We start from the raw sequence: 27,084 nt of genomic DNA on the forward strand, positions 1-27,084 counted from the left end.
TTTTCTTCCCAGAGTGCTGCTTTAGATAAGGGATGAAAAACCAAAGGCTATTCTGATAGCTCCAGATTGGCCCAGGCAGCATTTGTATCCCCTCCTTCGCAGCCCTTCCCCGGCTCAGCCTTGGTATCTTCCCCTGGTACCAGATCTGTTGTTTCAAGGAGGGGGAAAGTTCCTTTATCCTCATCTTCAAACTCTGCATTTAACTGCCTGGCTAATACCTTAAATCTTTCCCAACAGGTGGTTGAAGTTCTTCATGAGGCCAGGAGGCCTAGCACAAGAAAATCCTATGCAGATAAATGGAAGAGATTTTGCTCTTGAATGCTAGCTAAAGGAGAAGAGTCTTCTCATCCTTCTCTTTGACTCATTCTTGACTACCTAGCAGGATTGCTTAATGGTGGACTTTTTTCTTCAATCCAAAATTCACGCTTCAGCAATTTTGGCTCATTGTTTTGAGAAACCCATTTTTTCTCACCCCTTGATGAAATGGTTCTTGAGGGGAGCTTGTAATCTTAGACCTCCCAGAATAGCTCCTACTCCTGCTTGGGATCTTAATTTTGTCCTGGAAAATCTTACTCTGCCTCCCTTTGAGCCATCTGCCTTTGCAGATTTGAAGTTTCTATCCTGGAAAACTGTTTTCCTTTTAGCTATTACTTCAGCTGGAAGGGTGTCTGAGCTGCAAGCCTTAATGGCAGTAGAGCTTTTCATTATTTTTCACTCAGATCGGGTTTCTTTGAGAGCCAATCCCTCCTTTATGCCTAAGGTAGTTTCCAGTTTAACCCTTAACCAATCTGTTCACCTGCCTACATTTTGCAACAATCCCGAAAATAAAGGGGGAAGGATTCTGTAACCTCTTGATGTGCATAGACAGCAGATTTTAGACTGGACTAAATCCTTTCGAAAATCTGAACAGTTATTGGTTAGTTTTGCTGCTGGGGCTCAGGGTAAAGCTATTTCCAAACAAACCATCTCCAAATGGATTGCTCATTGTATTCACTTCTGTTAACTGCAGCATGGGAAGGTTCCCCCTCTGGGTATTGGGACCCATTATACTAGAGCAGCTTCTACCTCTGCAGCCTTTGAGAGGTGTGCCTACTAAGGACATTCTAGAAGTAGCTACTTGGTCTTCTGTCCATACTTTCACAAAGCATTGCAATCTACCTTTGTTTTCTAAATCCAGGGCTTGTTTTGCCTCTGCAGTTTTGTAGGGCTTCTTTACCAACCCTTAATATGTGATCCTTTCTCCCCCCTTTGTCTTGTTACTGGGCTTTGGGAATTAACCCATATGTGAGGATAGCAACAGTGAAACACGAACATAGTACAGTTGTATACACTTACCATGAATGTAGATGTTTAGTGTATTCACTGTTGCAGTCCTGGTTTCCCAACCTCCATTCCCCTTTCTTCCTAAGGCACAGACTCTGGATTTTTATTTTTTGTATGACTTGTGTCCAGGGTGCCACCATTCCTGGATTAGCCTTCTTTTGGGGGCTCCTTATAGTTGAGGCAAGAAAAACTGAGGAAATGGTGTTGGCTGCCTCCTTTTATACCTGACGTACTGACATCCGTTTTACAAGTCCTTCTGTGTTGGAGAGGAGCCTTCTTGCTTATCATTGTGAGTGGTAATTATTAGCCTATCTACCACAAGAGGAGTGGTCCCCGGACCAGAAATTGTAGCTATGGACTGTTTTTCAGCAGTTTTTTCCATCTCTTTCAACTTTCTGGTTTGAAAGCCACAATTGCACCGGTTTCCTGCCTTTCCTATAACTAGCCTAGTCTGGTTTACAGATTTGCTGTATCCAGGATTGTTGGTAAGATTCTGAGCCCCCTAACCCCTTCTGTGTTGGGAGGATAGCTTTCTAGCTTATCAGTGGGAGTGGTAAGCACTAGGTAGCCCATCTACCACGAGTGGTTTTTGCCCCAGAAATTGTAGTTAATTTACCATTTGGACAGTTTGCCCATCTCTTTCAACTTTCTGGTTTAAAAGGCCACATCTGCTCTTGTTTCCTGTCTTTTCTGTAACTAACCTACTGGGAAGCACTAGAAACCCTTAAACTGATAAAAGCCTTCTAGCTTGGAAGAGACTTTGGAATGATTAAGTATCGGTTTTCTGTACTTTCTTGCTGTACTTAAATGTTTTCCGCCTAAATGCCAATTTCCCAGCATTTTGTTGTGATTTAAAAGCTTTTTCTTTTTTTTTTCCTTTCACATATTGTACTTATTTGACTGCCTGCACTTTTAAAAAATCATTTTTTGTTTAAATAATTTAACTGTTGTAGGCTACACACTAACGTGCAATCGTTTTTTCTGATTGTAGTCATTTAAAGCTGTTTTAAGTGTATTTTTTACTGTTTTTGCCTTATCTTTCAAAAAAAAAAAGCAAAAAGAAATATTCCTAGTTTCCTGCCTTTTTAAGCTAGTATAGTCCAGTTTTCAGACTAGTGCTGAATTCAGGGCTGTTATAAGTTTCTGAGTTTCTCAAACCTTACTTTGATAGAAGGAAGCTTCTCTGCTCATTTGTTAGAGCGGGGAGCTTTGAGCAGCCTATCTGTCCCTGGAGGAGTGGTTCCAGCCCAGAAGTTAGTAGTTTATTGGCCATTTTGGGCTAATTTCTATCTTTCATTTCTCTGCTATAAAAAACACGTTTGCATGGTTTTGCGTTCCAGGCAGTGCCAGTTAGCTAGGGTTAAATTAGTCCCGGCTCAATCAAGTCTCCTCTTCAGTGTTTCCCTTGAAACTAGTCTAACTCTCAAACTAAGCACCCAAAACCATCCTACAGCTCAGCACTTCCTCAGACCTAATAGAAAGAACTAGTATACCACGACTCTTGATTGCCCAGCAGGGCGCAAGGTTCTTTATTCACCCCTCACCAACCAAGCGACTAAGCAGCTCACCCAACTATTCAGGCATGACCAAAGGGCAATTTCAGGTGTGCTTTTCAGTCCAGCTGGTGAATCTGGGTATCCTGAGGCAATGTTACAACTGCCGCATGTACATAGACAACCCTCTCCTCCTACCACAAAACACTAACCTATGCGAGAGATGCAATTATACAGCCAGACTGGAGGCTAAGCTGTCTCCACCCAAGACTGGAACAGACAGTCAAGAGGAGAATTTAACAATTGTGCCACACCTCCAACCACACCTAGACCTAAGCCAGTACTAACAAAAGCACGTAAATACACAAAATCATACTCTGAGGCTCTACATAACCTGCAAAAGTATCGGAGACCTCCAAAGCAGACACCCAAACAACCCGCACCTCCGATTACAAACCAGACAACACATAAAGACAATCAGTGTGCCACACAATCACAGCCCTTAAAGCGAAATAACATACCTAACACACTAGTAATTGGTGACTCTATAGTCAGGCACACTGACATCCCACTCACTAGGCTGCACAAGCAGAAGGTTACTGTTGGCAGTCTGTTTGGAGCCAGAATCTGCCACAAAACACAAGCACTCAGGTCACTCCAGAACTAGTACAAATGAGTCTGTCATTGTTCATGTTGACGTGAATGACCGGAGACTTACTTCCCTGGACTACATGGAAGAGCTCTCTGATCATGTAGCCCAGGCTGGTATGACCCTGACCCTGAGTAGCATCCTGCCCTCACCAAGAATGATACCTCAGTATAAAGAAAAAATGATCAGTTTCAACAATTGGCTAAGCTTCTGGTGTCATTCAAAGGGGATCCAGTGTCTGTCAGCCTGGGACGACATGCTCGACAAGCCGCGTTGATTTGCAAGAGACTGCTTGCACCTGTCACACCCGTAGGCTTTTGAATGCTGGCCAAGACTCTTGCTGCCCCTATAGTGCCTTTTTTAGGCAAGGCTCAAAAGTCTAACTTAACTCTGTAAACAGCACAGTTAACAAAAAACTGAGGGTTATGCTACTCAACACCAGGAATTTAAATCTCAAAATGCATGCCCTCTAAGCATTCCTCGGTATGGAGAACGACATCTGTGCAGTAACTGAAACCTGGTTCAAGGGTCCAGAGAGCACCCCAGCCCTACTGGGCTACAACTCATACCACACGTTTCGGCCGCAAAACACAAAAGGAGGGGGTGTATCCATATTAATAAAGGATGCCTACACCTCCAGGTTAGTGGCGCAGCATGGTATCTCTGAGATCATCCGTGTGCAAGTAACATTGGGCAAATCTGCAATGCAAATTGCGGCCTGCTACAGATCACTCTCCATGACCCAGGACCACCACTCCACCTTTCTGGAGACACTGGAAAACAGGAAGGTCCTACCGAAAACCCTGATATTGGGCGATTTCATTTACCCTACCATTAACTGTTAAAACTACTAGAGTACAAACTCCCAGGCTCAGTGCTTCCTGGAATTCAACTCAAATGCCCTGGATCAGCTGGTAACTCCCCTACCAGAGGTGAAAACATTGGAGCTGGTCATCACAAACATGGGCGACAGGTGTTCCACACCGGAGGTCAACCCCTTCACTGGTTAGATCAGACCATAAACTAATCACTCTGGATCCACCCCCCAACTAAGGAAACCACAGTAAAAAACTCTTCTAAAGCAAACTTCGCCTTACTTAAGACAGAGGTGATTAGTGCTGGGGCTGTGAAACTTAAGGATAAAGCTGCCAAGATGCAAAAACGTTTACAAATGTACTCTAGTACCTACAAGGATGCATGGATTGTGCCATCCCTAGCAACACCAAGACTCACTTCTCTAAGAGAAGGAAACCAAGTCTGGTGGACCTCTGCCATAAACGAGCTATACAAGAGATGAGGAAACTAAGGTCCCTTGTGAAATCATCCAAGGCTAACTTCGAAAGAAAAATAGCAAAGGATTCAAAAGAAAAATAGCCAAGGATTCAAAAGATAACCACAAAGCCTTCTTTAGCTATGTTAAGAATGTTAAGTGGCAACTCGCAGATGTGCACTGAACTAGTGCAAAATGGCACAAAATATACTGAACCTATTGATGTTGCCAACATCCTGGCCGATGGATTCGGTGCAAACTTCATCCCCCTCTCATTCCCAAAAGGATCCACAACCATACCGGAAAAGTGTAGTGTCCCAGAAATGACAGACGCACAGGTGAAAACAACCCTTCCAAAAGCACAGCGTCAGTGGGGCCAGATGGTGCCCCAGGCTGCATCTTGCACGAACTAACCCCCCACCTAAACACGCTGTTCAACCTCAGCCTCTCTGCAGGCTACGTGCCCATAGAATGGAGCACAGCAACAGTTATTCCACTCCACAAAGGAGGGGCCACAACTGTCCCTGGTAACTATTGCCCCATAAGCCTGACTAGCCTGGTCTGCAAGGCTATGGAGTGCATCACCATAGAACTCATTAACAAAGATATTGGGAACCTCCAAAAAAACTTGACCCGACCCAGTTCGGCTTTGAGGGCAGATCATGCCTACTAAACCTGGTTGACTACTTCGAGACCGTCACAAAGGCCATAGACGAGGGATAGGTTGTTCACACAGCCTAGCTTGACCTCGCTAAGGCTTTCGACACCATTCCCTACTCCGGTATTACAGAAAAACTCACTAGCCTGAACATAAACACCTACGTCATGAGATTGGTTGCCAACTGCCTTACAGACAGAACTCGCATGCTAAGAATAACTGGCTCCAGGTCCAACTCTAAACCATTCTCAAGAGGTGTCCCGTAAGGCTTGGTCCTGGGACCCCTACTGTTCGTCATATACTTCTCAGAAGTACAGGCAAACAGGAGGAATATGGCTAACAAAGTTCGCTGATGACTGCAAACTGGGAGCCATAATGGACTTTCTGGCTGACACAGACATTCTCCAAAAGGGCCTTACTGAGACGGACACCTGGTGCCAAAGTCATGGCCTCAAGCTAAATGTCCAAAAATGCATAGTCATCTCGTTTGGGATATAAACACCCACGAATTACCACCTAGGTGGCTGCCCCCTTAATACGGAAGAGGTAATCTGGGGACCCAGGTAGATAGTAACCTCTCCTTTGACAGTCATATTGCCAAACTAGTTAAGAAATCCTTCTGTGTGGCCCATCTAATTACTAAAGGGTTCACATGTAGAACTAGAGGTTATAGTGCCCCTCTACTTGTCGCTCATCAGACCTATCATATTAGAGTACAATGCCCCATTTGAGATGTACTTCACAAGACACTTCCAACAGCTGGAAAGACCACAAAAGTACCTCACCAAGAATTACTGGCCTCAAACATATGTCCTATGCAGTCTGACTGAAAAAACATCTGTACTCAGTGGCATATCGCTTACTCAGAGGTGATCTCTGCCTTACAAAGCCATGTCCAACTCAGAATTGATGGACATGCTCCACTTAAAGAAATCCAAGTCACTGCGAGCCATGCGCTCTAGTGAGCTAAACCTCGCCACAACAATAAATAGAACATGCTGGAGGGATAGATTCCTGTCAGAGACTCCTTTGCTTTGGAATAAAATGCCAAACTACATTAGTCAGAGCCCCCCTCACTAACACTCTCCACGAGAAACCTTGACGAGTGGATGGGTAACAGAAAATACACCCCTGGGATCACTTCATTGGCTCTGCTTGACAGAGGATCGGTTAATTAATCAATGGGGTGGCGAAAGCCGACACACTGCTAGGCTTATAAATGCCCTCAGGCAGATAGCCTAGTACCTACCTATGAATCTATGAACCTAAAATTAAAGAAGCTAAAACGAAGGCAATAGCTGTAAATTGTGTACCCACTCAAATTTGTTCAGCAGCATCCATATTTATAGAGACATGGTAAAATGAAGTGTGGTTTATAAAGCATTCTGGTGTGGCAGCTAAGGATATGTGGGAAGAGATTAAACAGAAGATCATACAAAAACCTGAGAAATTGGAAACACTTTTTTTATGGATAGCATGATACAAGCAGTTAAAATGTTTAGTTCCTTTTTATACACAAGTCAGGTGTATTTTTATCAACCTGAAGTTGTGGATAGCAATTAATAGCTGAAGGATTTTATCTGGAGGGGAAGATGGCAAGTGTCAGATATAACGGGGAAGCTTAAGAAACCAGGAGAGACTGGGATTTTGGATGCAGATCCTGAAGGAGAAGAGCAATAACCATGCAGAAGACTGTATAAGGTAGCAGAAAGGGTACTTGTGTAGTATCGCAACCAGATTTTTGTGGTTGCAAAATTCACATCGTGGAATCAAAACGGGTGCAGGAAACACTGAAGGTGTGTTCGTCGGTACAGTTAAAAAAAATAAGTTTGGGTTTCCTTCAGGATGAAAAAGTACAGTTTTGTACCTACCATAAATGTAGATGTTCGAAGATCCACATTGCTGCAGTCCTGACACTTGGGTAGTCCGCTGTCCCAGTCGGCCCGAATACCAAAGTATAAGGCTGATTAGTCTGACGTCAGGACGTCAGGGTACAAATGCGCATGACCGACGTCATTTCCTCAGTCTTTTCTTGCCCCAGATGTCAGAAGACCCTAAAAAGATAAGGCCAAACCAAAAAACAACAACACACCAAACACCCCTGTACCAAATATATGTACAATATATAGAAAGTCAGAAAGGTACAATCCTACGCAGACAAGCACCCCTAAACACAGAGGGGAAGGAGGGACTGCAGCAATGTGGATCTTGAACATCTACATTTATGGTAGGTACAAAACTGTACTATGTTCTTCATCTCACATTGCTGCAGTCCTGACACTTGGGTAGAATCCCAAAGCAGAGGTAAGGGAGGATGGCAAATCACAAAGAAGCAGGAGCTGACAACATGCCCTGTAAAATAGCAGTGGCAAAACCAGCCCTAGATTTAGAGTAAAGAGGAAGGTGGTAATGCTTAGAGAAGGTATGCACTGAACTCCAAGTAGCTGCCTCCAAAATATCCTTAGTTGCCACCCCCCTTAGAAATGCTGTTGAAGTGGCAGTAGCCCTAGTGGAATGAGGCCTAATCCCAGCTGGAATCTCCTTGCCATGATGGGAGTAACAGAAAGTAATGCAAAACCCAATCCACTTAGAAATAGTTTGTTTTGACACAGGCTTACCCTGAGAACTCGAAGCAAAAGAAACAAACAACTGCTGAGACTGCCTAAAATCCTTAGTCCTGCTTAAATAATAACGTAATTGCCTGTGTACATCTAAAGTGTGCAAAATCTTTTCCCCTTATTTTGGGGATTTGCATAAAAGTAGGCAAATGAATAGTTTGGTTTAAAGCCACACTAGAAACCACTTTAGGCATAAAGGAAGGATTAGTACGTAAAGATACCCTATCCTTATGAAAATCAGGAAAGGCTCAACCGCCATAAGGGCCTGCAATTCAGACACCCTTCTTGCAGAGGTAATGGCTAAAAAAAAGCAGTCTTCCATGACAAATATTTCAATTCAGCAGTAGCTGCAGGCTCAAAAGGTTGTAGAGTGAGTTTCTCCAACACAAAATTGAGGTCCCAAGCAGGAGTAGGAGCTCTCGTGGGGGTCTTATATTCTTTGCCCCTCTAAGAAATTGCTTGAACAAAGGATGAGAAAACAATGGTGGGTCACAATCATAGTGAGCTGAAATTGCTGCAGCATGAATCTTAATGGAAGAGAAAGACAAACCTTTGTCCAATAACTCAGTAAGATATTGAAGAGCCACACTCAAATTTGGCTCAAACATCCAAATCCTTTGCTGCACACCAAAATAAAAATCTCTTCCATTTTCCTGTGTACACTTTCCTTGTACTAGGTCTTCTGGCTTCCATAATCACATTCAAAACTTGTTGAGGAAGCTGAGACCTGCTATGGTTCAAAACAGAATATGCCAGGCTGTTAGATGAAGAGAGTGAAGCTTGACATTGAGTAGATGCCCGTCCTTCTGAGACAATAGGTGTGGAATCAAAGGTAAGGCCATGGAGGCTTCTTTACCAGACTCCTCAGCAATGGGTACCAGTGCTGCGAGGCCAATCTGGAGCTATTAAAATCATCCTTGGCTTGTCTTGTCTGACCTTTAGGAGTACCTTTGGGAGGAGAGGCAGAGGTGGAAAGGCATACACATGAAGATTTTTCCAACTGAAAGAAAGAGCATCCACTTTCCAGGCCGTGTGATGAAACCTTTTCGTGCAAAACTTTGGCAGCTGGTGGTTTAGTGGAGAAGCGAACAGATCTATGTCTGGAGTTCCCCATGACACTGTCAATGTCTGAAATACATGAAGATCCAGTTTCCACTCGTGGGGATCCATGATTTGCCTGCTTAACACATCTGCTAAGGAGTTCTGTGCTCCTGGCAGAAACCTTGCTTGAAGATTCAGTTGCAAGCTTAACGCAGTCTCCCACAAAATCATTGCTTGCCTGCATAGAGGATAAGAATGTGTTCCCCTTGTTTGTTGATGTACCACATGACAGTTGTGTTGTCTGTTAGAATCAACACCTGCCCTGGAAGAAGTAAATCCTTGAAAGCCAGTAATGCAAACTGGACTGCTAACATCTCCTTCATGTTGATATGTAGATGCTGCAGTCTGGCAGGCCACTTGTCTTGTATCCACTTTCCATTCAGATGAGCTCCCCAAGCTGTGTCTGTGGCATCTGTCATTAGAATCTGACTCGCCTCTGGCCGGGTCACAGAGAGTCCCTTGTTTAGGTGACATTCCTGAGCCCACCACAAAAATTCCTTTTGAATGCAAGGTATTATTTGAATGACAGTGTCCAAATCCTGGCAGTGCTGTGTCCATACATTTTTGAGATACCATTGTAGCTTCCTCATATGCAGTTTTGCATTGGGAAGTACCAGAATACAAGATGCCATGAACCCTAAGGCTTGAAGGACTGTCCTTGCAGTCAGCCCGGACTGATGAGATAGTTGATGGAAGTAGAGAGAAAGATTCTTGTTTGTCCGGGGTTAAAAAGGCCATCTGGGTTGCTGAATTCAGTCTCACACCCAGAAAGCACATGTCTTGAGAGGGTACTAGACTGGACTTTATTTCGTTCACAGAATACCCTAGGCATCTTAGCACTGCTATCACATATTCCAAATGCTGAAGAAGCACGTCCCTTCCTTGAGCCAGAATCAGGCAATCGTCCAAATAAGGATAGATTTGTATTCCTTTCAGCCTGAAGAAAGCTATCACTGGAGCCAGAACCTTTGTGAATACTCTGGGCGCAGTAGATAAGCCAAAGGGCAATGCAGAGAACTGATAATGAGAATTCCCAGCTCAAACGCAGTTACTTCCTGCAAATTAGTCTGATAGGAACATGAAGGTAAGCTTCCTTGCGATCCAAAGTTACCACCCAGTGATCTTTGCCCAGCAGAGGTAAAGGCTGTTGTAACGCCAACATTTTGAACTTGGGAATGTCCAGATAAGTGTTGAGGATAGACAGATCCAAAATTGGTCTCCACGTGTTCCCCTTTTTGGTACTAGGAACAGGCGAGAATAAAATCCTAGGCCCCTTTCTGGCACAGGAACCGCTGAATGGCCCCTATTTGGAGCAACAGAGAAATTTGCTTGTGAGCCTCTTTCTTTGTAGAGGACGAATGTCTGGCATGCCTTTGAAAGGAGGCAAGGTATGGAAATAAAACCTGTAACCGTGGTGAATGATATCCAATACCCATCTGTCTTGGGTAATTAAACTCCAGTTTTCTTTGAAAAGTGCCAACCTTCCTCCCAAAGGTGCTGCCAGACGAGAAGATTCTGGCAGCTGAAAAGGCAGGTCATTGGGTCCGTTTACGAAAGGACTGACCCCTGCCCTCACCAGAAGACTGAGCAGGGAACTCCCTGTTCTAGGCCTAAAGAACCTTGAGCTCTGCCCCTACCACGCCTAGACCTACCCCTAGACTGGGAATCATAAGCAGGATATGTCCACCCCTTGGTAGGCCAATTTCTACTAAACTCGGAGGCTGAACCTGCAAAAATCTTTAACAGTCTGCATAGACTTAGCCTTGTCTTCCATTTTCTTTAGAACTGCTTCCACAGGCGAACCAAACAACACATCAGATTGTAAAGGAGCATCTAAAATCCTTGTCTTCACATGCTCAGCTAAATTCTAATCCCTCAACCAGGCGTGCCTGCGAAGAACCGAACCAGTGGCAGCCACCAAGAGGCCTGCACAGCATCAAAACCACATTGCAAAGAATGCTTACCCACCTGTTCAGAAACATGAACTAAATCCTGCAACTCTTTACACTCAATACCTTCCGCCAAAGCATCTACCTTAGACTTTAATTGTGAAAGGAGATAATTTTGGTATTTCAACATGTGAAACTGGCAATTCAAAGCTCTCATGGCCAAAGTGGAAGAAGTATACACTTTCTTTCCCCATCTATCCAAAGCCCTTGCCTCTTTATCTGGAGGAACAGGATTTATAACAACAGAAGCCTTAACACCTTTAGGCCCCTGTGAAACAGTTTCTGGGTCTGCCCTAGGACTCTTAAAAAGATACTTATGAGCTTCAGGCACCCTATAATATCTATCCGGTTTAACTGGAGCAGGAGGCAAAGAATCAGGGTTCAGAGAAGCCTCTGCAAAAAACATCCTCCACCACATCTAGAACAGGAGGTATAGCTAAAGGCCTATGCTGGGGTAGAAACAAAAATTCCCTAAGCCTTTTCCTGGAATCAGAAATCCTGACCTTCCCATTTAAAATGCTCCCTCATGGAATGAAGTGTCTTTGAAAATGAAAAATCCTCAGGAGGAGAAGCAGAAGGAGTAGAATCATCTACATCAGAATCAGAGTAAGGGGAATACTCCTGCAAGTCTTCAGCCGAAGACTCAGAAGCATCCGAACACTGCACAAAACTCCCAAGCTCAGGTTCCACCCTAGGCCTCTTATCAGGAGGGGGCATAGAACCTCTAATCATTGTAATCAAATCTTCTGCCATCTTAAGCATATGCTTCTTAGGTACAGACCCTGAAGAACTAGGGGTAACACCTGAAACAAAACCTGGCCTGCCCTGGGAGAAGCGAAACAGCAGGAGGGCCTAACCACCTTAGGGAGGGAAGAACAGCTACCTGAGAAGCCCCTTCCGCCTGGCCTACCTCCTGAGAGGTCACATCTTGCAGTAATAAAGTCTCTCCCTGGGATTCCAAAGAAATTTCTGGCTGAACCTTTGGCTCCACCGAGCCCTCTAAAGAACCGACGTCCGGTACGGTTCTTCAACCTAGGCTTTGCAGTTTTGTCCTTGCGCTTTTTGGCCGGAGCATCCGGCATTTTATAATTACACCGCTTCCCAAAACTAACCTGGCACAATCTAATCTTCTCTTTATAGTGCGTTTGTTAAATCTAGCACAAGAGCGACAGCCAACAACGTCGTTCTCAGGCCCTAAGCAAGGTATACACAAGGTATGGTAATCCCTATGAGGTATCTGTTTCCCACAAGAAATACAGTTATTCACTTTTCTGACATCCGTAAAATACTGAGGCAAGAAAAACCAAAATATTCCCAACGGGTACTTAGCCAACTTGGATTTGGTCTGAAACTCCGACTTCGGAAAATCTCAGAACGCCAACCTGCACTTGCAAAACTGCTTCTGCATCGGACCATGCGGCAAAAAAGACTGAGGAAATGACGTCGGTCATGCGCATTTGTACCCTGACTTCCTGACGTCAGACTAATGCGCCTTGACCGACGTCAGCCTTATACTTTGGTATTCGGGCCGACTGGGACAGCGGACTACCCAAGTGTCAGGACTGCAGCAATGTGAGATGAAGAACATCTTCTGCTTCCTGTTTTGCGTGCATTACTCGCGCATACGTGAATTGTCATGGGTGCTATCGAAGGAAAGGAATGTTTACACTTTGAGGAACGAATCCTGTGAATGAAAAGACAGACAGGAATCATGCTTTTGGTAAACTAAATATTTCTGACTGTTCGTAAACATGCTTGAAAATGACACTTTCAAAAGAGAAACTTGCAATAACTGCAGCTTATTCTGGGGTCGTTTTTCACAGAAGTTGGCATTACTACTTTGGTTTAGTCGTTCATTCGTTCATACTTTAGCTTATTCATTTAGGGTTATAGGGTAGTTGGAGTCGTCTTGTAGTGGTTCTTTCGGCTTTTCCCAGTTAGGGGTCACCACAGTGGATCACCTGTCCTCTCATGATTGGCAGTGGAGTTTTACAGTGTCGAGTTGCCAGCCTGACGCCCAGCCTTCCTCAGAAGGCGCACACACACATGCACTCGCACCTAGGGCCAATTTAGAGTGCGCACACACACATGCACTCACACCTAGGGCCAATTTAGAGTGTCCAGTCCACCTACAGCATGTCTTTGGGATGTGGGAGGAAACCGGTGCACCCAGAGGAAACACACGCGACCACAGGGAGGACATGCAGACTCTGCACGGAAGGCACCCCAGCCGAGGATCGAACCAGAGAATCTCTTGCTGTGAGGCGGCAACACTATAACCGCTGCACCACCTGTTATGGTACTTAATGGCCACGTATCAGTGAAACTAATGCCAACTCAGCCCACATGTTATTTCATTCCTTTGAAAAAAGTATAGGATTTTCAGTTTAACAACAAGATTGTTTTATCAAACATCTGGCCCTGCACATTTGGTTATTGAAATGAAGAGGTGGTTCGTGTTACATGTGTTTAAACCAGCAGTAGGAGAGGGATCCAGTGAATGTGCACATGAAACGTGAAGTGCATTAAGAAACTAGACTACCTCAACTTCGTTTTGCTAACATTGACCAAAATAAACTGCTTTGGTAACGAGAACAGATTCTACATTTTTACAACATTTATGATCACATTTAAGCATCGGTAAGCAACAGCCTTTACTGCAAAAATCTGGTTGTGATACGCAAGTGCCGCAGAAAGTATTCCAAGAAATAAGCCAACGTGGGAATAGAGAATGGAGCTTCTGCTGATTTGGGATGCTTGCAAGTAGTGAATGTAGTAACAGAGGTAAAACTGGTATTGGAAAATTTAGAAACGAGTAGGAGCAAATTACACAGGAAAAATGGGAATTGTCAGAACAATGCATGCAGCGGAGGAACAAGGTTTAAAAGAAGGCTGGATTTGTATGAGCTATGTTGTTTGACAATGACTAGATACTTCATACACGATGTATAATGTTATGCAAGTACTGTTATGTCAGCGTTCGAACGAAAATTCTGTGTGGTTTGATTTCATGTATATACATGTGACTGCCCATGTTATGTGATGATTTAATAAAGATGTTTCCTAGTTTTAAAAAAAAAAAAAAAAAAAAAAGTTCAGATGAGTGCTTCCACACACATGGTATGCCTAGTTTGTAAGGACGCACTCAGGGAAAGTATGCATCCCACTTCTTTGCACAGAGTGCACTTTGTGCAGTCTTCCATCTGTTTTTTGCAGTGGGACTGGGAACGGCCATTTCCTCAGATTGGACAAATTGTAATCGCCCTCTGACTTCTACCCCTTCCCATCTGGCTGCTGCAGTAGTATCCTGACTTTGTAGAAGAACCTGAATTATCTGTTGGCGTAGGGTTTTATTCCTGTTTTGTGACTGAGCCAGCTGGGTTCTGCACTGTCTAATGCTGGTTTCTCCAAGTATGGGGAGTACTTAATATGAGGCAGTACTTAAATTATCATGGTTTTATCATCATCTTCCTGCTGATAATTGTGAGAGTGGGGAAGGGAGGTATCTGTCTTTCTTTTCTCGCTCTCTTTAGGGGATTGATGTGTTGAGCATGTTGGTAACACCTTCTTTGTTTAAGCTAACTTTACTATTTTTTCCTAACCTCTGTTAGCCTTCATAGAGGTATGACTTTGGACCAAGGTAGACAGAAGTCCTAAGTCAGTCTGTTTTGTGTAGTAGTAAGCAAACCTATTAAGCTTACTGTATTGAAGGAATAGTTGCGTGTTTGTAATGTTGAAATAAGCATTGTCACATTGTCTTGCATCTCAAGTTGAAAAAGTGTTTACTTTTTGATTTGTTTTTTCTCTTAAGCATTTCCAGCTGCTAATGAAAAAAAGTCTGATAATACTGATGATTCAGGCTCTTCTGAAAACCCCAATGTCCGTTTGCCAGGTAAGTGTGCTTATTTTTGTTATTGAGAGTATTGCTCCTTGAAATGAAAGCTGTTCAGTGTAATAAATTTGCATTCATACACATTCCATCATCCATTTGCCCACTTAATAATAACTTGCTGTGTTCTGTGGTTATGAATGATGAGCAGCTACTTGCCTCTCTGTAAGGTAGGACATAGTTGATCTCTTTTTAATGTGTTTCAGGATTGTGGGGAGGGAGTAGTAGCCTACCGTTTAACTCATTGAGTGCAAGGCAGAAGAAAGTCCTGAGTAGGGCAGCAACCCATTGCAGGCTGTACATGCCTGCTCGCTCTTTCAGTAGTGACACCTACAAACTGTTTGCAACAGCAACAGTTCACCTAATACATGTCTTGGGATGTAGAGGAAACTGGAGCATCAATCAAAAAAAAAAAAAAAAACTGCATTTACAGGGAGGATGTGCAGATTCTGCACAGAGAAGGCATGCCACTTGAGAGCTAATCTGGAACACCAGCCACTGTAGTAATGAGCTGATTTGCTTTTCTTAATTTTTATAGTCAAATTGTATAGGTTCTTATCTGAAGTACAGTTTGTAGGTTCTTCTGTATATAAAATAGCAAGATACATGAGAAAATTAAGCAGACATGAGATACTAGTAGCTTTTTTGAAAGAGTGGGTAGTACACAGAATTGAGTAATGGAGTAGCAAGTGAGATTGGAGAAATGAGGTTCTATATGGAGTTTGCTCGAAGGAGCTAGGGATGTGATTAGGGAAGAGAAAGTGGAATTGGAAAAGGGGCTGGCTTCTCATCTTGGGACGCTAGATAAGAAATACTTTTTTATAGTTCTTTTTGTAAGTGTTTGTTTCAGATGTGTTTGTGGCTTAGGCTTTCAGTATGAAATGGATCTAACATGAGTGTTCGAGTTAACATCAACACAGTTGCATACATTTTCAATAGGTTTCCAACATGATACTGTTCTTCCGTCAGCTTTAATTCTGGAATACTGTGTTTATATCAGTTTAAACAGTAAAAATACTCCCAAGGCACCTGTGAAAAAAAGTTTGCTTAGTGATTTTTATTTGTGTACAAATTGTCACACACTTTTTCACAGATTTTGAGCGCGAGGCCTAAGACCTGGAGCCTTCCTAATGATGCTTCAAGGGCTTTTCCTCAACCCCCTCTACTTTATAGAAATATTTTCTCTGGTCGTACGTAATGCTTATCCATGCTGAAGGTATTGCTGCTAGCTGACCAGGCATGTGGCCCTTACAGGTTTTAGGGTTGCTTGCTTCAACATCAGGACCTATTCCAGTCCTTTGAATAAAAAGTCCACCTGCGTTTTGACTATCTTCATCTTTCTTTGCTGGTTCATGGATGTTCTTCGTGTTTCACTGTTGCAGTCATTACTCTTGTGTTATCCCGCTGGCAGGCTACCCGCAGTCGGCCTGAATTCCAAAGTCCTGGTCCGGCATCAGTTGCTGTTGCCTCTTCCCTGATGTCAGTGCACCAGGGATATAAAAGATGCAGCTGAAGTCATTTTTTTCACTCCTTCTTGCCGCCCGGTGCCCGAAGCAAAAGCAGTTCGCAAGTGCCGGTCGGCTGACTCCTGATATTTTCAAATCCGAATTTCAGAACCGAAGTCCTCATTAAAGCTAAGTACCCCGTTGGGGAAACTTTTTTTTTCTTGCTCCAGACCAATGTCAGAAAAAGTTAACAATTGTATTTCTTGTGGGAAGCAAATACTTCAAGGATTTTCATTCTTACCTTATTCCTTGCCTACGCCCTGACCATGACGTTGCTAGCTATCAGTTTTGTGCTAGATTTAACCAACGCACAAGCGTCTGTTCGATGTTGCATTTCCTTACTTTGGCCGAAGATTTAACTATATAATGCCGTCGAAACAGCCGACAGGTGTTTACAAAAAAACGCATGGACAAGGAAAAGGATAGGCATCCGAGGTCCAAAACAGACGAGGCCTCCGTTAGGCCAGTCGCCGGTTCTCAGTGAGGCGCTTTGGCAGCCCCTGGCGCCTGTTACCTCAGAGCCACAGGCTGCTTCAGACTCTCACGTGGAGCCGTCTGGGCCTCTGAATATTCAAGGTATTGGACACTGAAATCATTCCCTCAGATGGGTCCTGGGCCGCTGAGAAGGCATCTGTTTCTGAGGGTGTCTTCAGACCTACACAGTTGTATATTAAACTATCTTCAGCTTCAAAGACTAAATCGGCTCTAAAGACAAAGAAACAAGTACAGCATTCTCCTACTGTGACTTCCATGCCTAAAACACAGATGCTTAAAATGGCCGAAGACCTAATTATTTTGATCAGGGGTTCCCATCCCCCTCCTGATAAGAGGCCTAGGCAAGAGACAGAATATGATTCTTCTGAACAGGTTTCAATTTCCTCTGATTCCTCTTCTGAACAATGATATTTTCCTCCCTATGAGGATTCTGATGCTGAAGAATCCATTCCTTCAGCTTCTCCTCCTGAGGATTATTCGTTTGGGGAAACCATGCATACCGTGAGGGAGCACTTCCACTGGGAGAGCTATGATTACTCTGAATCTAAGAAAAGGCTCAGAGACTTGCTACTGCCTCAGCACAGACCTCTTGCTAGTCCACCTGTTCTAGACATTGTAGATTATGTATTTTCAGAGTCCGGCCTATCCTCTGATTCCTTTACCCCCTGCACCTGCTAAGCCAGACAGATACTACAGGGTCCCAGACTCATAAATTCCTATATAAAAATCCCGCTGCTGACCAAGAAACTATCTCAGGGTCCCAAAGGGCTCAAAGCTTCCACTGCAAAAAATCCTGTCCCCTCTGATAGGGATTCTAGGGCACTGGACAGATGGGGGGAAAACAGTTAACACTGGTCTGCAAAGCTATGGAAAGAATCATTATGGAACTCATAATCAGAGACATAGGGGACCTACAGACTCTTGACCCCACCCAGTTCGGCTTTGTAAAGGGCAGATCCTGCCTTTTCAACCTGGTTGACTTTTTCGAAAGTCACTAGAGCCATTGATGAGGGCAAAGCAGTCCATACAGCATACCTGGACTTGGCTAAGGCCTTCGACACAATACCCCACTCTGGCATCATAGATAAGCTGAACAGCTTAAAAGTAAACCCTTATGTCACTAGATGGGTTGCAAACTGGCTAAAGGACAGAACCCATAAAGTTAAAATCTCTGGAGCAATGTCAGACTCAGCCAGTCACAAGTGGTGTCCCACAGGGATCTGTCCTGGGACCCCTCTTGTTCGGCATTTATTTCTCAGATGTTAAAGCAAACATGGGAGGGCTGTGGCTGACAAAGTTCGCAGATGACTGCACACTAGGCGCCATAGTCAATACACCAGCAGACAACACACATCCTACAAAAAGGCCTCACTGAAACGGACAACTGGTGCCGTAGTCACGGCCTTAAACTAAATGCCAAAAAATGTATAGTCATCCCTTCTGGAAAAAACAAAGTACCCACAAATTATCACAGACAATAACGTACTGAGTATGGAAAAAGTAATAACGGTGTTCATAAATCCTGTTCTTAAGGGGTCTATTGGTTTTGCCCACATAAAATGCAGGACATTTTAAGCAAAATGCTATATAAACCACCCCCTTTGTATTACAATTGAACTCGTCAGTTATAAAATATTTATTGCCATTCACTGTAAAAGAAGTTGTCACACACATTTACACCAATGGCAAGCCCCGCACTTAAACATGCCACAATGTGGGAGATGGCATTTAATGTTACTACATTCCAACAAAGTTTTCAGGTTTTTACCTTTCCGAAATACAACACGTGGATGTTCACCTACATGTTTACTTATTAAATTGTCTTCTAGTAGAAAATACCAGTTTTTAAAAATAATGGCCCTCAGAAGGGGCACATCCTTTGAAAAGGTGGTAATAAAACTTAACTTACCAAAATTTCCATTCAACTCCTCCACCTGTTGTATGGAGTTCCCATCCTTGATGGAAAGGTTCAAAAGTACATTGTTAAAATCAGGACTAACTAACTCCTTAACAACCCGGATGTTCAAAATGGGTTTAAAATAACCCCAGGATCTTTTATTAGAAACATCATAAATATGGTCCTCCAATTTATTGGGGTAACCTTGTTTAACAAACATGTCTTTCAATAAGTTGCATTCCTCAAAAAATTCACACTCCAACGTTACCATCCTAGCTGCCCTCACAAGTTGTCCTTTAACAACCCCCCTCTTTTGGTGAAAATGATGGCAATTCAAGAAGTGAAGGAAAGTGTTTGAATATGTGGGTTTCCTAAGAATCTTAGAAGTAAAACTATGTAAGGAATAATTTTTTGTCAAGTCCACATCCAAGAAAGAAATGTGGTTCTCTTGAAATTCCGAGCTAAGGTTTAAAAAGTTAGTAAAGTCAGTAATTCTTTCATCAAACGATGCAGCAGAAGGTTTATCACCCTTCCAAAGGATGAACCATGCGGCCTTATCCTGAAAAACAGGATCTGTAAAAAGAAACAGTTTTTCTCAAAATGCCATTACTGTGTTAGCAAAGGTTGCCCCACAAGGGGACCCCATGGCTACACCCGTTTGTTGCAAATAATACTCAGTGTTAGATGAAAAGTAATTATTCTTCAAAACCAGCTCCAATAAATAAATAAATCAAGAGACTCCCTGTCCAATTTTTGATCCAACAAAAAAATCCCTGACCCATTCACCTTTGCTAACACAGTAATGGCATTTTGGGAAAAGGTTTCTTTTTAAAGATCCGCTTTTTCAGGATAAGGCCGCATGGTACACCCATTATTTGGATAATATTTTCGTCCTTTGGAAGGGTGATGAACCTTCTGCTACATCGTTTGTTGAAAGAATTACTGACTTTTTAAACTTTAGCTGGGAATTTCAAGAGAACCACATTTCTTTCTTAGATGTGGACTTGACAAAAAATTATTCCTTACATAGTTTTACTTTTTTTAGGAAACCCACATATTCAAACACTTTCCTTCACTTCTCGAGTTGCCATCCTTTTCACCAAAAGTGAGGGCAGCTAGGATGGTAACTTTGGAGAGTGAATTTTTTGAGGAATGCAACTTATTGAAAGACATGTTCGTTAAACGAGGTTATCCCAATAAATTGGTGGAGGACCTTATTTATGAGGTTTTTAATAAAAGATCCCGGGGTTATTTTAAACCAATTTTGAGCATCCGGGTTGTTAATGAGTTGGTTAGTCCTGATTAGTCCTGATTTTAACAATGTAATTTTGAACCTTTCCATCAATGATGGGAACTCCATACAACAGGTGGATGAGTTGAATGGAAATTTTGGTAGGTTGTTTTATTACCACCTTTTCAAAGGATGCACCCCTTCTGAGGTCCATTATTTTTAAAAACTGGTATTTTCTACTTTAAGACAATTTAATAAGGAAACCTGTAGGTGAACATCCATGTGTTGTATTTCGGAAAGGTAAAAACCTGAAAACTTTAGAATGTAGTAACATTAAATGCCATCTCCCACATTGTGGCATGTTTGTGTGGGGCTTGCCATTGGTGTAAATTTATTTTTGTGGTATTTTCTTTTACAGTGAATGGCAATAAATATTTTATAACTGATAAGTTCAATTGTAATACAGAGGGGGTGGTTTATATAGCATTTTGCTTAAAATGTCCTGTGTTTTATGTGGGCAAAACCGATAGACCCCTTTAGAACAGGATTTATGAAAACCGTTATGCTATTGCTAAAGAAATTTTTAATAATGCCTTAGCTAGGCATGTTTCAATGTTTCCTAATCGTGATTTCCATTTTTTGGTCATTGAAAAGATTCCTGAAAGCAACAGGGGAGGTCCAGTTAGTTTACAACTTGAGGAAAAAGAACTAATGTGGCAGCTTAAATTAAACGCTGCAGTTTTGCCAGGGCTAAATGAGAATCTCTCTTATGAGTGTTTTGAAATTGAAAGCATTGCTTAGATAGGATTAATGAGTTTCTTCATTTATTCATTTTGTGAGACATACTTCTTTTTATATACACATATTTTTTATTTTTATGTATATTTTGTATTTGATTTGGATGATTTTTAATGCATGTTTATTGACATATTGGTATAGGAATTGCTTTAACTGGTTCTGTATGAGATTTTTATTGAGGCTGACGTTTGTATAGGAAATGATGTCATAACTTTTTGGATTTAAAAACATCGATTTCCTTTGGGAATTTGTCTGAGGAAGTTTACTAATTTCAGTAAATGAAAGCGCTTACTAAAATATTCACTTTGTTCCAGTGTGATTTATCCTGCATACTACTAATACCATATGCCAGACTGCATATGAAGAAACTACAATGGTACCTAAAAAGTGTTTGGACTCAGCACACTTACAGTTTAGAAGCAGTAGTACCACGGATTCCCTGCCTACAACAGGAGTTTCAGTGGTGGGTACAGGTATGTCACCTCAACAAGGGGGTCAGCCTTTCACCCTACCCACAGCCAGGCAGTCTCTAACAGATGCTTCGGATTACGCCTGGGAAGTACACATGGCAGGAAAATGCATTCAGGGCAGGTGGACCACAGACCAGATGCATCTTCACATCAATCAAAAAGAGGTGTTGGCTGTGCAAAATGCCCTAACAGCTTTCAAGGACTTTCTGCATCCAGGACAATTATTACTAAAGACAGACAATACCACAGTAATGTGGTACATAAACAAGCAAGGGGGCACTCATTCTTACCCCCTATGCAGGCAAACCATGACCTTGTGGAACACTGCTCTTAACGTACCAAGTTCACCTGCAAGCACAATTCCTGCCAGGAAAGAAAAATACTCTGGCAGACTATCTAAGCAGAAATATCATGGACCCTCACAAATGGAAATTGAATCCACAAATCTTCAGCATGGTAACGCAAAAATGGGGATGCCCAGACATAGATCTTTTTGCCTCCCCACTGAATTGCCAACTACAAAAATTTTGCACAAGGACTTATCACAAACAAGCATGGAAAGTGGATGCTGTTTTGCTTAGCTGGAAGAACCTAAAAGTTTATGCTTTCCTGGCTCTGCCTCTCCTTTCAAAGGTACTCCTAAAAGCCAGACGAGAAACCACAGATGATCCTGATAGCTCCAGACTGCCCACGTCAGCACTGGTACCCTATCTTAAGGAACCTAGCACAAGGCCCACCATGGATTTTGCCTCAAACTCCACACCTTCTGACTCAACAAAACAATCAGATCCTGCACGGTCAGCTCAAAACCCTAAACCTGGCTGCATGGCAGATTTATTAGTCAAACAGGCAACACCTCTCTCTAAAGCAGTTGTGGATGTCATTTTGGAGGCCAGGAGGCCTAGCACCAGGAAAGCTTACTCAAATGGAAGAGATTCTGTGCCTGGAACCAGGCTGAAAGCCTAGATCCTCTTGTTCCAAACATTCCTCAGATTTTACAATACTTAACTGAGATGCTGGACAGAGGCCTATCCTCATCAATTAAGATCCACGCCGCTGCCATTTCAGCACATTATAACATGGATCCTCCTTTATTCTCTCATCCCTTGTTAAGGCAGTACCTCAGAGGGGCTAACAACATAAGACCGCCCCGGGGAGCACCAACACCAACCTGGGACCTCAATTTTATTTTGGAAAAGCTGACTCTGCCACCTTTTTGAGCCAGCCGATCTCTAAAATTTTTATCATGGAAAACTGCTCTGCTCCTGGCAGTAACTTCAGCGCGAAGAGTATCAGAGCTACAGGCATTATTAGCAGTGGAACCTTTTATAATTTTTCATCAGGACAGGGTTTCTTTAAGGATAAACCCTAATTTTATGCCAAAGGGTGGTATGTAGTGTGGCTCTTAACCAAATCATCCATTTGCCAACTTTATCCAAACCCCCAGAATAAAGGGGAGAAAATTCTGCATTCTTTGGACATACACAGGCAGCTACGCTTCTACTTGGACAAAACAAAAGCCATCAGAAAAACTGAGTAACTGTTTGTAGCATATGTTGCAGGATCACAGGGCAAGGCTATCTCAAAGCAGACTATATCCAAATGGATAGGACACTGCATTCGTTAACGCTACACACAGCATGGGAAATCGGTCCCAAATAGCATTAGGCCACATTCTACCAGGGCTACAGCCACTTCAGCGGCCTTTCTCAGAGGAATACCTACCAAGGAAATTTTGGAGGCTGCAACTTAGAGTTCAGTATACACCTTTACCAAGCATTACCACTTGCCTCTCTACTCTAAATCCAGAGCAGGATTTGCCACTGCAGTTCTGCAGGGCCTCCTAGCCAATCCTAACTTTTTATAGACCAGCCACCCAACCTTAGCTTTGGGATTCTACCCAAGTGTGATGACTGCAGCAGTGTAACACGATTAACATAGTACAGATGTTCATAGTGTTACCCTGCTGCAGTCATCACTTGTGTTATCCTGCCGTCAGGCGGTCCCACAGTCAGCCCGAATTCCAAAGTCTTGGTCCGGCGTCGGTTGCTGTCGCTTCTTCCCTGACGTCAGTGCGCCAGGGGTATACAAGAGGCATCCGATGCCATTTTCTTCAGTCTTTCTTGCGCGGTGCCCGAAGCAGAAGCAGTTCGCAAGTGCCGGTCGGCCGACACCTGAGATTTACGATTTGAGTTTCAGTCCGAAGTCTTCAATAAAGCTAAGTACCCCGTTGGGGAACATTTTCTTGCCTCAGTCCAATGTCAGAAAAAGTTAACAATTGCATTTTTTGTGGGAAGCAAATACCTGATAAGGACTTCCATTCCTATTGTATTCCTTGCCTAGGCCCAGACCACAACGTCACAGGTTGTCGGTTTTGCGCTAGATTTAATAAACGAACTATCAAATGCCATTTTGACTTCGCACGGCATTACTTTGGTAGGAAGTTTAATTATCATGCCGTTGTAGCAGCTGACTACTGCCATTCATAAAAAACCGCAAGGATAAGGACAGGCAGCCTAGGAATAAGCCAGATTCCGAGGCCTCAGCTGGGCCTGTCGATGGTACTCCGGTTTTAAGTGAGGCGGCTACGCAGCCCCTGACAACTGGAGAACTGGAACCCCAGACAGCTGCAAATTCCCAAGCAGTCTCTACTAAGCCGACGCAGCCATCTACCGACACCGGAGCAGAACTAGACACTGGTGCAGTGGAAACACCTTCGGTTGCAGAAGGTGTCTTCAGACAGACTACACTCACCATTAAATATTTTATGCTAAGCTTAAAACTCCTTTTAAAACCTAAGAAAACTGCATCAGTCTACAGTTCAAGGCCCCGTGCCTAAGAAAGAGATGCTTAAGATGGCTGAAGATTTAATTACCCTTATCAGGGGTTCCCATCCCCCTCCTGATTAAGACCAAGACAAGAGGAGGATTATGCATCTTCTGACCAGGTTTCTCTCTCCTCAGATTCTTCTGAGGAACAGGATTACACTTTTCCACCTTATGAAAATTCTGATGCTGAAGACTCTCTTCCCTCAGCATCTCCCCCTGAAGACTACTCCTTCGGGGAAACTTTACATACCATGAGGGAACATTTCCACTGGGAAGGCCAGGGTTACTCAGATTCTAAGAAAAGGCTCAGAGTTCCTTTTACTACCCCAGCACAGACCTCTTGCTATCCCTCCTGTTTTAGATATTGTGGATGATGTTTACTTGGAATCTAGTTTAAATCCAGCCTCTACCTCATGCTCCAGCCAAACCAGATTACAGAGTACCTGACTCTCACAAATTCCTTTATAAAAGCCCCTGTAGCTGACCCAGAAACAATTTCCCAGGGTCCTAAGGGAGCAAAAGCATCTATGGCTAAAAATCCTGTGCCCTATGAAAGGGATTCCAGAGCCCCAGATAGATGGGGAAAGAAAATATACAGCTCTGCAACTCTGTCTATGAGAGCATTAAATTGCCAGTTTTACATGTTGAAATATCAACAATTCCTGATGTGTCAGTTAAAACAAAAAATGAGCACACATTCAGAACAGCCTGAATTCAAGGAAATGCAGGATCTGTTGCATGCAGCTGAACAGGTAGGCAAACATACATTACAAAGCGGATTTGATTCATTGGAAGCTTCCTGTAGAGCAGCTGTTACTGGCTCTATCCTATGTAGACATGCTTGGTTAAAAGAACAAACCCTCCCTGACCATGTTATAGCAAAGTTATTGGATGCACCTTTACAGCAGGATGTATTATTTGGTGTCAAAGCAGAACAGGTTTTAAAGAAAATGGAGGATTTTTTGCAGGTACAACCCCCTCGTTTCAGCAGAAATTGGCCAACAAAAAAACTGGTCCTTTCCAGCTTCAGACAGATCAGAGGGGCAAATACAGATGCCAAAGGGGCAGAGGTCAGTCACAGTGCCCTTACAAACCTTGCTAATGGGGTTCTGCTACCCAGAAAGGAGGAGAAGACAGGCCCCAAGCTAGCAGAAGACAAAACACAATGACTCTTCTCAAACTGCCAAGCAAATCTATCCTGGCAACTCCCTTGGGAGGAAAACTAGCATTTTTTGCCGACAACTGGCACATCCTCACAAAAGACAAATTGGTTCTAAACATTGTGTCTCAAGGATACAGATTCCACTTTCATAACTTACCAAGGATCAAAGGAATGCCAAACCTGCCACCAAATCAATGGACAGAGGCACAAAAACAAATTACAGCCCTCATGAACATGAGAGCCATTCAGCAAGTACCTACACAGGAGCAAGGACAAGGATTTTACTCAAGACTCTTCCTAGTCCCAAGAAAGGACAAAGCATGGAGACCCATTCTGGATCTTTCAATTCTGAACACCTGTCTGCAAGTACCAAAATTCAAGATGCTAACACTACAGCAGCTTTTTCCTATGCTGGGCAAGAAAGCATGGCTATTAACGTTGGACCTCAAGGAGGCATACCTGCATGTCCCTATCAGACAAAATTGCAGAAGATACCTCTGTTTCCTTGCAGGTTCAACCCATTACCAATTCTCTGCACTGCCCTTTGGCTTATCTACTGCGCCCAGGGTCTTCACAAAATGCCTGGCACCAGTAATTCCATGCTGCAGACAGAGGAATTCAAATATACCCATACCTGGATGACTGCCTTATTCAAGCAGAAAGCAAGGACATTCTTTTAAAGCATCGGCATTTGTCAAACACCTAAGTTGCCTAGGGTACACAGTTGACTAAATGAAATCAAAACTCTAGTGCCCTCACAAAACATAATATTCCTGGGTGCCAGCTTGAATACAATGGCCCAGATGGCTTATCTCACGCCAGACAAGCAACGACAGCTGTTTCAATATTTCAAAATAATTCCAACAAAGACCCAACTCCCTGCAAGAAAAATTTTGCAGGCCTTTGGATTCATGGTATCTTGCATACTTCTAATACCATTTGCAAAACTGCATATGAGGGAATTACAATGGTACCTATAAAGTGTATGGACTCGGCACAGCCACAGCTTGGAAACAATGATACCACTCATTCCCTGCCTTCAACAGGAGTTTCTGTGGTGGGCACAGGCATGTCACCTCAACAAGGGTCAGCCTTTCACCTTACCCACAGCCAGGCAAACTATGACAACAGATGCATTGGACTATGCCTGGGGAGCACACATGGCAGGGCAGTGCATTCAGGGCAAATGGACTACAGATCAGAGGCATCTGCATATCAGTCAAAAAGAAATGCTAGCAGTACAGAATGTCCCAATGGCTTTCAAGGACCACCTACACCCATGACAACTGCTAATAAAGACGGACAATACCACAGTCATGTGGTACATAAACAAGCAAGGGGGCACACATTCCTACCTTCTATGCAGGCAAGCAATGACCTTGTGGAACACTACACTGTCTTACCAGGTTCAATTACAAGCACAATTCCTGCCAGGAAAGAAAAACATATTGGCAGGCAACCTAAGCGGAAACATCATGGATACACACGAATGGAATCTAGATCCACAAGTATTTGCAACGATCGCTCAAAAATGGGGACGCCCAGACATAGATCTGTTTGCAAGCCCCCACAACCACCAACTTCAAAAATTTTGCACAAGGACCTTCCATCCCCTAGCTTGGAAAGTGGATGCCCTCTCATTCAGTTGGAAAACATTAACAGTGTATGCCTTCCCTCCACTGCCTCTTCTAGCAAAGGTACTGCTGAAAGTCAGATTAGAGAGGACACAAATGATACTCTAACCAGAC

The 27,084-nt window shown here is 43.2% G+C and overlaps 1 protein-coding gene across 1 annotated transcript in view; it reads left to right on the forward strand.

The window, feature by feature from the left end:
* Positions 1-27,084, forward strand: part of LOC122808456 — a 447,437-nt gene that overhangs the window by 87,309 nt on the left and 333,044 nt on the right. The window contains exon 5 of the mRNA XM_044079416.1: positions 14,873-14,953. Within this exon, the coding sequence (XP_043935351.1) occupies positions 14,873-14,953 (81 nt within the window). The remainder of the gene's footprint in view (positions 1-14,872; positions 14,954-27,084) is intronic.

Source organism: Protopterus annectens, chromosome 8.part0 (assembly GCF_019279795.1).
Source record: "Protopterus annectens isolate FY-2018-M chromosome 8.part0, PAN1.0, whole genome shotgun sequence".
Classification (NCBI taxonomy): domain Eukaryota; kingdom Metazoa; phylum Chordata; order Ceratodontiformes; family Protopteridae; genus Protopterus; species Protopterus annectens.